The sequence below is a fragment of the Herpailurus yagouaroundi genome, unplaced genomic scaffold (assembly GCF_014898765.1).
Source record: "Herpailurus yagouaroundi ecotype Mexico unplaced genomic scaffold, PumYag 184, whole genome shotgun sequence".
NCBI lineage: Eukaryota > Metazoa > Chordata > Mammalia > Carnivora > Felidae > Herpailurus > Herpailurus yagouaroundi.
In genome coordinates this window covers 15,929,916-15,941,553 of record NW_024412415.1, presented here as the reverse complement: position 1 = coordinate 15,941,553, position 11,638 = coordinate 15,929,916, and the positions used below count along the sequence as shown (strand labels likewise).

General features: G+C 40.8%; 1 protein-coding gene across 5 annotated transcripts in view; it reads left to right on the top strand.

Moving 5' to 3' along the window:
- ATP8B4 (ATPase phospholipid transporting 8B4 (putative)) overlaps positions 1–11,638 on the top strand; it is a 257,973-nt gene that overhangs the window by 225,129 nt on the left and 21,206 nt on the right. For all 5 annotated transcript variants that reach the window (XM_040492661.1, XM_040492662.1, XM_040492659.1 and 2 more), the window contains 2 exons: positions 8,311–8,394; positions 11,119–11,364. In XM_040492661.1, coding sequence (XP_040348595.1) covers positions 8,311–8,394; positions 11,119–11,364 — 330 coding nt within the window. The remainder of the gene's footprint in view (positions 1–8,310; positions 8,395–11,118; positions 11,365–11,638) is intronic.

Below are 11,638 nucleotides of genomic sequence, written 5' to 3'. Positions count from 1 at the left end.
TTTTTTTTTTTTTTTTTTTTTTTTTTTTTTTTTTTTTTTTTAGGTGAATGACTCAGGTTAACACATTTTGGTAGAGCCTGAGGCAAAACTACAGCTGAAGAGTGATTGATATAATTAAGTTTTCATAAGGAAGATGCTTATCAAGATAATTCATTTCCTCTAAATCTTGTCCTAATTTTCTATTGATTTCATTACTATAGTAGTTTATTATAAAAATAAATGTGGCTGTAGCAATAAAGAATTGTATTTTCATAATTATAATTAGTGGAGAAATATACCTTTTTTTTTATTCATTAAACCTACCACTCAAAGCTTGGAACCTTGAATGCTCCTCCCTCCTTCCCTTCTCCTTTCCTCCTCTTCCTCCCTTTCTCCTCCCCTCCCTCCTTTCCATATATGATAAAGGTGTTCACTAACTGAGCACTCTCTGTCAGGTGCTGCTGTACTGGCATTTGTTCATTTGGTTGAATATTAAAGGCCTCCCTCAAATCCCCACTTTATAACTTAGGAACCTAAGACTCAGAGAGACTGAGTATGTTACTGAAGGACACACAGTTCTGTTGTCTGATTCCAGTGCCCTTACACTTAACCCACCAGCATCCTTGTGTTGCATATTTGCCACGTGCCAGGCACTGATGTAGGTTCTTGGGCCCCCACAGATGAATAAATCCTATAACATGATCCCAAGGAGCTTTCAGCCTAGTAGGATGGGACTAGAAATCAGTGCATAGGGCCTCCTGTGTGGCTCAGTTGGTTGAGCATCAAACTCTTGATTTTGGCTCAGGTCATAATCCCAAGGTCGTGGGATCAAGCCCCACATCACTCAGTGTGGAGCCTGCTTGGGATTCTCTCTCTTTCTCTCTCTCTCTCTCTCTCTCTCTCTCTCCCTCCCTCTGCCCCTCTCCCCCACTTATACATGCCCTCTATCTCACATAAATAATTGCAAGTTGAATTATGAAGCAGTGAGGTGTGTGTCATGGGACCACCAAGGAGTGGCCTGGAACCCGAGCCTAGAGGGTAGGAGTGGGCAGGGCTCAGAAAGGCTCCCTGGAAGATCTGTTCCTGGGCCAACCCTTCCAGATCAATCATAGTGAAGCAGTTGAGGAATAAGAAGATGGGCATCCTAGAAGGGAGGACATCAGGAGGAAAGTCACAGAGGTTAAGGGCTGGGCAGAAACACAAGCTATGTGTAATGGTTAAGTCAGTGGGATTTGGGGCTTAAATTGATGTGCGGTGTTGGAGAGAAGGAGAAATAGCAGATTTTTGGCTGGGGCTCTGGGATGAATGTAGCAGTGTCAGAAACAGATACAGGGAACATAGGAAGAGGGCCTGGTTAAGGTGGTGTGAGAATGAGTTCAAGTCTGAACATACTGAGTTTGAGGAGCTGTGCCACATCCTTGGGTCAACATTTAGTGGCAAGTTAAACATGTAACGTTTACAAAAAGTTGTAAAGTAATTAACTCAGCAAATATTTATAGAGACCTACCATTGACAATGTTCTAGGCACTGGAGTTACAGATGTAAATAAGTCTCTGTTGCATGGAGATTATATCCTAGTGGGATAAAGACAGATAATAAAGAAGTAAATCAGTAAGAAAATTTCAGAATTGTCATTGAAAAAAGAATGGGGTCATGTAAAAAGTCTCATGGAGTTCAACCTGAGTGTTCAGAGGAAACTTTCATATGGATACTCTGGGGTTAAAGTATTCCAGGCAAAGGGCATAGCAAGTGCAAATCTCCTGAGGTAGGCAGGAATGAACCCAGTCCTAGAGAAAGGTAATCAGTGAAGCTGAGGCTGAGGGAGGGGAGGGGGTGTGGTGAGTGAGGCTGAAGAGGAAGGCAGCCATGGGATCAGGAAATGCTTTAGGCATCTGGGAAGAGTCTGGATTCCATCTCATGTGAAATGGGAAGCCATTGGAGGGTTTGGGCCTGGGTAAATGCTAACGTTATCATTTAAGATGACAAAAACCAGCATACGAATTGTATTTCTTGTATACTCTCAACCAAATAAAGCAGTGTGAGGAACCGGCCTTTAAGGAAACTTGCCAAAGGATACCATGGATAGAGAGAAGTGGCTTCATGTGGTGGTCAGTGTTGTGAAGGCTGAAGTCAGAGTCCCAGGGTAGGAACATGGTCCTGGCACTTGCTCTGCCAGCAGTTCTCAAACCTTTGTGATCTGAGGACTGGATCTATCGATATTCGTCATATTAGAAATTAAAAAGGAGAAAACATTTAAACATTCCTTTTAATTCATTAAAAAAATGAACCTATGACATGTTTACCTAAATGACATATTTTAATGGAAAAAAAAAAAGATTGTATTTTCCAAAACAAAAAACAAGTTAGTGAGAAGAGTCATTTTTTATACTTCATTTCTTACTATTGGCACTGCAGGAGGCAGCTGGGTTCTCATATCTGCTTCTGTGTTCAGTTGGTTATGATATCACAAGTCATGTACACTCATGGGAGAATGACAGTGAAAATGAAATATACATAACTGCTTAGTATCATTGTGAAAATAGTCCTGACATGTGGATCTCCTAAAAGTTCCCTAGGCTACACTTTGAAAATCTTTGTGTTGGGGGATGACGTTGGACAGTCTCCTAACCTTGATGAGCCTTAGTTTCCCCATCTTTAAATTGAGGTCTGCTAATAGTACCAATCCCATAGGGTCATTGTGAGGACTTAACGAGTCAGTATATGTTGAACGCTTAAAATAGTGCCTGGTACATAGCAGGTGCTCAGTAAGTATCAGCTAATTTTATTTTTGTTACTGTGATTCTGAGTGGCAGTAAAAAATCTTCCAAGAAATTGCAAAAACTCATTTAAATTTTATTTTTACTGACCCTTCCCTTCCTGTCCTCTCTTGTTCCAATTATTAAATGAGGTTTCAAATCTGATTACCAGCTTGCAAATGCCACTGCCAAATAACTATAGGTTTTAATGCTAACCTGTTTGTAGTAATGATGGCACTTTGTGCCATAATTTCCCAGATTCTTTCTTTCTTCCTAATACCTGAAATCATCTCTTCTCAGCTAGTGGAAGCTGAATGGTGGAGGAGGTGGAGGAAGAGGTGATTTTACAGCATCAGTTTCTGCCTGGGGCTATAAGACTTCAGTTTGACTGCTTCTCCCCTCTTACATTTTCCACTGTAATCATAACATGAATTGATATATCGGGGAATGAAATTCAGATGTCATCATCAAATAGTTGATTTGTGTCAGGGTTTTTGTTTTGTTGTTGTTGTTTGTTTGTTTCTTGATAGGGGCAAGCAAAATTGTCAATCTTGGTTTCACAATGGAATTACCTGGGAAATTTTTTAAAACTACCAATGCCTAGATCATCCCACCCCTCAAAGACAGTGAATGAACTGGCCTGGAGTGTGATATGGGCATCAGGATTTTTAAAATCCTCCCAGTGTCCAAAGTATCACCAGGTAATGACTAAAACAAAAGGCCACATATTTCCTTTTTTATGGTAAAATATAATGAATCCACAGTGTATAATACTCAAATGACAGCTTAACAAATTGTTGTAGGACGAACACCCATGTAGCCATCATCCATTTCAAGAAACAGAACTTTGCCAAACTTCCAAGGCTCCCCTTGCTTTTTCTCAGTTATATTCTTTTTTCAACTCTTTAGAGATAACCATTACCTTGACATTTTATCATCACTTTGTTGCTTTGTTTTAAAATTTTCCCATATGAGCATGAATCCTTAAACAAGACAGAGTAGACTGACACATTTTTGGATTTTATTAATATGGAACCATACTTTGGCTGGCTTCTTTTGCTCAAACTTCTATATTTTTAAAACTCATTTGTATTTTTTTAAGCTTATTTATTTTGAGAGAGAGTGAGCATGCGCACCAGAGAGATTCCTAAGCAGGCTCCACATTGTCAGCATGGAGCCTGATATAGGGCTCAAACCCACAAACTGTGAGATTATGACCTGAGCTGAAACCAAGAGCTGACGCTTAAGCAACTGAGCCATCCAGGTGCCCCTTGTGGGGTGTGTGTGTGTGTGTGTGTGTGTGTGTGATATAGGTGTAGTTCCTTGCTTTTCACTATTCTATAGTATTCCATTATATCAATATACCACAATGTCTTTCTCCATTCCACTCCTCATGAATGTTTTGGTTGTTTCTGGTTTGGGGCTATTATGACCCGTGCTGCTATGAGCATTTTCTTGTCTCTCCTGGTACACGAAGGCAGATATTCTGAACGTGTATCTAGAAGTGGAATTGTTGCTCATCTGAAGAAAGCGAAGAGAGGCCAAGCAACAGTTCTGGTGGACTTTCAGGGTAGATAGGAGTTGGTGTGTGGGACCCCATTAACATTCCTGCTCTGGGCTGGGTGTCTGGAAGTGTGTACTGCTCTGAGCCACAGGCCCTGGGAGTGTTGATGGTCTGTCTATAGGAGGCAGCTGAGAAGCTCATCATCATTTGTTTCTGATTGTTGCCTAGGACTAGAAGGACAAGTTTCATGCCCATCAAGGGTAGAGATCTTCATGAAACACATTGCACTCTGGGCTGGGACCCAAGAGAAGCCTCTTGGCAATAGGGTCACAGGCTGCACTATGACAGGACAGCTGGCTGGTCCCCCAAACATCAAGCCTTCTATCCTCAGCATCTGCTAGAAGGAAGCAAACAGTCTCTGGAGAAAGAGAACATTTTCCTAGACCTTAAAGTAGTTCTTAAGTTCTGATTCTCTCCCTGATCTTAACAGGCAGTTTCCTTCTGTATTGTTAGTTCATTGATGCTTTGATAGAGATGTGCTTTGCTTTCTTTTTTCTCAACTTTTTTTCATTATCTTCAGCGGGCAGTTTGTTATAAATCAATTGTATGGCACATGCCCTCATCCTATACGAACACTGAACACCGTAAACCCAGGCTTGCTTCGGAGACCTCTGCTAAAATACCCTGAGGGTTAGGGTATTGATGATGAGCTAGCTCTTCCATTCTTTTCTCCAGGGAATGATGATGAGCTAGCTCTTCCATTCTTTTCTCATGGTTGTCTGAAGCTCTGGGCTACTGCCCTGCCATTCTGCAGGTTTTCTTTTGCCACATTGAGTCTGCGATCCTCCAAATGGCTGTTGGTGTTCTGTGTTACTTTGCTCCAAGCGTGGACATAGGCTGGGGTATGCTAGAACTGGTCCATATTGGTTCATAAAGATAATTGTTTAGTTTTGAGAAATTATGTGAGCCAGTGTTTAAACACAGCTATTACTAAAAATTGAATTATATAAACTTAACAGAGGACCATGGGGGAAAGGAAGGGGAAAAAAGAGTTTCAGAGAGGGAGCTAAACCTAAGAGACTCTTGAATACAGAGAACAAACTGAGGGTTGATGGGAGGAGTGGGAGAGGTGGGAAATGGGTGATGGGCGTTGAGGAGGGCACTGTTGGGATGAGCACTGGGTGTTATAAGCCGCAAATCACAGGAATCTACCCTCCAAACCAAGAGCAAACTGTATACACTGTATGTTAGCTAACTTGATGGTAAATTTTAAAAATAAATAAATAAATAATATTGAAACAAAGTTTATCAATCCTCAAAACTCATCACTTTCTAATCATTTTACCATGTTTTACTATTTATGCAGCTGAGGTTATTTATGTCTATCGGATATATATGATGGAAGTGATATCACTGCATAAAGAGCCATGGGAGAAATATTTACACCATGGAAATTGGCAAATGCTCCACATTGGGCCTTCTTTTTTTTTTTTTAAGAGCCTGCTGTTAAATACTTAATATATTTACTAGACATAGGACACCTTTTCAAATCCTTATAGCAGAGTTCAGACAGACTCAAAGAATACAGTTTAACAGGACTCAAAGGATTATGAAAGTAAATGATCAATTAGAGAACTTAATAACTGGTAATTAGAAGTGGCCATTCTGAGTCATAACCCTATTCTTGTTGATAGCAGTCCCCAATGATGCTGTCTCATCTAAATCCTGTATTGGCTATTTATTGGTGGTAGAATTCAACTTTTCTGCCTATTTTTGACCTAACCTCAAAAAGAATGATGTTGAACAGATCTTTCCTACATGGATCCCAGGCCTCAACTCTGAGACACACAAAGAATAAAACAGTTTCTTTCCTCTCTCATCTACCTCACTCCTCGTTTTCTCTTTTCTGTTCTCATTTTTCTTCCTGCCCTGACATTGAACTCTCTCCAAGATGATTGACAGCAGGAAAGTCCATGGTCCTTACATCTTCCCACAGGGCTAACCTTGCTCAGAAAACAGTAATCCATATATTTCAGTGTTTGGTTTATTCAGTGTTGAATAAAGCCACCTGTGGAACTTCAGCAAAATAGTCCAGGTTGAGATTTGGCCTTTGAAAATTGGCCTTCATTTCTCCTTCTCTTGAATAAATATACACCCATCTCAAGAATAAACAATGACGCTAAGATAGGGTAGTCCAAATCCATATTTAGCAGTAAAGAAACCAAAATATTCTCTCTTTGGTATAATCTACACACACAGGACATAACTTAATGGATTGCCTTATTTACATAACTATATGGAAACTACCTTTAGGTCCTCTGTCCAGAACATTGCATTTAAGATTCCTCATTGCTTTCTGAACTCCCCTAAGAAGAACATGTACTTTAGAATATATTCAAAACTCAGCACTTCTCCCTGCTGGTCACCTGACTTCCCTCTTTCATCTGGCTTCTGCAGTAGTCTCCTAACTGGTTTCTCAGCTTCCACCACTGCCCCTCTTCAGTCTGTTCTCAGCACGGCATCCAGAGTGATTCTGTTAAAATATAAATTAGATCAGGTTATCCCTTTGCTCAAAATTCTCTAATGTCTTCCCATTTCACTTAGGGAATAAGCCATAGTTACCTACATAGGATCCAACTCCTTCTTTCTTTGACATCCATTATTCTCCCTATAGGTCACTCACTCTTCTCTATCCAATTGGACTGCCTTGCTGTCCTCTGAACAGATGCTATCTTTCCTTGGGGATTTCTCCTGGGATCTACTTGTAGTATGGAATGCTCCTGTCCCAGAAAGCTGCATAATTAGATCCCTTATTTCATTCAGATCTTTTCTCAGTGTCACTTCTTAGTGACATTTTTGCCAGTCACCTTATTACAATTACAACCCTCCCTATCTACCTTTCCTATCTGCCTTTCTTCTCTAGTGTTTATCACTTGTATATATGTATATATAGCTTGTTTATTGCTTGTTTTCTTAGAATGCAAATTTTATGAAGAATTTGTGTCTGATTATAGCATGTTGAATTACCGTTGCCTAAAACCTAGCACCTGGCACAAAATAGATTTTTGATAAATATTGAGTGAATGGATGGATGAATGTATGATAGAGTGGTAGAACAGACATTGGTTAGGAGCTGGAGACCTAGGTTTTGGTTTTGCCTTTTCCAGTGATAAGCTCTACAATACTTACTACATTTTGTTTCTACATGTCTGTGTAGTTCTCAACAAAATGGGAATACAACAACAGTTTCACATGCCTCACCAATTTTCAGTGAGGCTCATGCAAGGAAGTACTCTGTACAAGTGTATGGGGTATTTTATTTGCCTAACTCATTTATACCCAGTATACTGAGCAGCTAGCTCCATTCCCACTTTATTTTAAACCACTCCCAAGAAAAAACTCTCCATTTGAACACAGGGTAGGGCTGACACATTCATTTCTGCATCTCCCTCTGAATATTTTAGTGGGTCCTTTACTTATCACTTAGATCAGATCATTAGATTTACTCTAAAAGCCATTGAGGGGGCACCTGGGTGGCTCAGTCGGGTGAGCGTCCAACTTCAGCTCAGGTCATGATCTCACGGTTCATGAGTTTGAGCCCCGCGTCCAGCTCTGTGCTCATAGCTCAGAGCCTGTTTCAGATTCTGTGTCTCCCTCTCACACTCTGTCTCTTTCTCTCAAAAATAAATAAACGTTAAAAAAAATTTTTTTTAAATAAAAGCCATTGAGAACCTCAAGAATTCAATAGCTCCCCACAGGGCCAGGGCCTTCTGTGTGTCTAGTGGTGTCTTGGGTGTTCTGCATATGTGATCTCCTTTTGTCTCCATGGTAGCTGTGCAAGGAGAGCGTGGCTTTATTTTAAAGATGAACAAGTTGAAGTTTAGAGGGATCTAGTATCCTACTGAGACAGCAGGGATGATAAGAGACAGAGTCAGGGGAGAACTCATGTCTGTCTGTTGCTAATATCTAACTCTCATGCATCGCAGGAGATTGAGATATTTAATTCAAGAGCCTAAAAGTGAATATTCTTCTGTGAATGGTGTTTCTCACTGACATGTTATTTCTTTTTAGACCGTTTACGACCAGTGGTTCATTACCCTTTTTAACATTGTTTACACATCACTTCCTGTTTTAGCCATGGGGATTTTTGACCAGGTATGTATTTTTTTCTGTCTTTATAACTTATTTTACTCTTTTGATGCTTTTTAGTTGTTTCTAGATTCTAAGTAGAAAATACAAGTCATGGAAATTCCTAGAATTTCAGTTGTTTGAATACATGTTGCGTGGATCAGAAACCCTTCCAGATCCCCCACATCTCCCAAACGGTCCTGTGATCAAAGTTTGGCTACTCTTTTCTTTGAGACTCACACCCCACATTATTGCTTTAAAGGCTCTGAGACATCCTACATGAAATGGCCTCTAATTTTATGTTGGTCCAGCATTTCCCAGGTTTATAGGACTTTACTTCTATTTATTTATTTTTCATATAGCACCTATTAATATGCCTCAGAACTAGTGCCTTGTGGTTCACATGCTGGGAAATGCTACATTAGCCTCTGAATGCAGAGAACCACATAGTGATAGAAAATCATGGAACCTGCTGGATTGCAGACGGCCAGCATCTGTGGTGAGATTTCCTTGGCCAGCACAGCCCAGAACAGGAACTAGAGTTCAGTGGAATACCCTGCCAATGGGAGAGGAAGACATGAAGCCCCACAGCCATGGAAAGAAGGGACATAGTCTTTTTTTCTAGCTCAAATTGCTTGAGAGGAGAGGGAATCAATTACAAAAATGGTGGATCCTTGTCATACTCATTGCCTTGGAAGGTACTTCCTGGAAGGGAGAAGTCTGGCTGCCTATGAGGAAGTGGAAGGCTAGCCAGAGGAGTTTCCATGGCACAATTAGAATGTATTATTTAAAAAAAAATTATTTTGGAAGTATATTTGAAGAGACCAGATTTTCTCCAGGCTGCTGTTAGACCCGTTTGCTAGGCCTCATTTTTCTGGCTCAAAGCTGTCTATTTCAAAATATAAATTGTCACATTGTGAGCTCACTCCACCCTCCCATTCTGTGCCTTTGTAGTTAGTTGTCTCACTTCTTGTATGTAAAAAGGGCAGTTTGTGAACAACATATTTTGTGGAATTCTATAAAAACATAACGAACTCCTAAAGACCTTAGATGTAAAGGATTAAGCACATTCATTTCCAAGTGCCTGTGTTTACAAGCGTTTCTTTTCCCAGTGCTTTGTAGCTGCCCAGAATGTGGAATAAAATAATAAAAATAAAGCAGTTTCTGGGAAAAGATGGTTATTGTGCAATTCTAAAAAAAATATAATAAGGCCCCTTATTGCCATCAAGTTAAGTGTCTGCCCCTCTCCTTTCTTACTTTGTCAACTTTGGCCCCTACATAGATCACAGGATCATGAAATGTTATGCTGTAAGGCCTCCGTGATCACCTATGATCTGCTCATTTTATAAGGAGGAAACCAAGGCTCAAGTCGCTGCCCTAAAGCCAGACAGCCGGTGTGTGACAGAACTCAGCCTAGTGCCAGGCCACCTGAGTCTGAGATTGCTATGCTATTATTATTGTATAACATTATTTTATTATTTATTTATTTATTTATAGAAGCATCTGTTTGTTTTTTTTTTTTAATTACTTATGGTGTGGCAGTAACACTGCTGAATACATGAATTTAATCATGACAGTGGTCCTGTGAGGGAGGTGCTATTGTTTGCATGTCTGGAGATCAGGAAACTGAGGCTCAGACAGGTTAATAATGGGTGTAAGATTATATACCTGCTAAGCAGCAGAACTAGGGTTTGAACTCAGGGTTTTCTGGTTTCAAAGCCTCTGAATGTCATTTGACCAGTCACTGGACTAGAGAAGGAAGTACCAGCAGCATTTCAAAATGGGACCTCCTAAAGAGAATATGTCAGTATTCATCATAGAACCCCATTCAACAAGGCTGGGGCCATCCCACAAGCAGGGAAGGGAACCTGGTCTGCCCCCAGAGTTCATGCCTATGTTGTTCCCATTTTGGGTGCTTCTCCTCTACTCATGGTCCTCTGATGTCCCCGGTGGTCAGGCCTTGCCATCCTTTTTGGTTTGGGCATTTGGCTTTAGTGCTCACTGGTCATCAGCATTACTTTGGAGCTGGTTGGAAATGCTGTCTCAGGCCCTACCCCCAACCTATTGAATCATCATTTGCTCCCCAGATGATTTATGTGCATATTAAGTTTGAAAAGCACTGTTTTAATTTCTCCCAAGATACTTTTGGGGCCACACATACCTTCTCATTCTGTCTACATTATTTCTGTCAAACAGCCGGGGTTGGAATCCTCACTGTGTAGAACACTCAGCTCTTCAGGCTCAGCTTCCTCCCCACCCCCCCCACCTTCCCCCAATCCCCCTTTCCCTGTTTCCCTTCTGCTCTTCCTCCTGTCACACAGTTGGGGACTCAGATTGGCCAGGTCCTACTCTGCGGCTCTCTGCTGCCATCTCCTGGTCACTACCACTCACTGACTTGGCAATTAACCCCTGAGCCCCATTGGCTGCAAGAGCATTCTGGGAGTGAGTGTGGCTGTAGGAAAGCAGAGAAAAGAAACTTTAGTCTGAAGCTAAGGATCTAGGTGCAAGTCAAGTTCTGGCTATGCAATAAGAGCTATATGATCTCTCATGACTCTCGGAGACTCAAATTCCTCTTGTGTAAAATAGGGATCATTTTATTATCTTCTGTATTATTGTGGGAATGAAAACAAGCTAATTAATAGTGTTTATTAGGGTATGCTTAGACTTGCACTTGCCATTTCCTGAGATGGCGAATTCAGGGCCTCCCTGACTTCTCAAGCCTTCTCCACTGAAGTAACACTTTATTGACAGGATGTGGATGACCAGAACAGCATGGACTATCCCCAGCTCTATGAACCTGGACAGCTCAATCTGCTGTTTAACAAGCGTAAATTTTTTATCTGCATGGCACATGGCATCTACACCTCATTGGCCCTTTTCTTCATACCCTATGGAGCCTTTTACAATGTGGCCGGAGATGATGGGCAGCACGTTGCTGACTACCAGTCTTTTGCAGTTACCATGGCTACATCGTTGGTCATTGTGGTCAGTGTGCAGGTAACCCTGTTGCTGAAAATAACTTGATGGCTTTACAACTTTTAAAATCCATTTTTATTATTGACTCATTTTGTCTACTTGTTGGGGGGAAAAATAATCCTAAAGGAATCCCGGAGTTTCTTTTTAACTATGCATCTTGAGATGAAAACAGAAAGCTGTAACATAAATAACCAGATGTGGGAGATTAGCATTAGGTGTCTATAATCTCTGTGTTAGTAAAGACCTCACAATTAATCACTTCTTAGGGCTGAGCATTGTATGTATGCATACATGA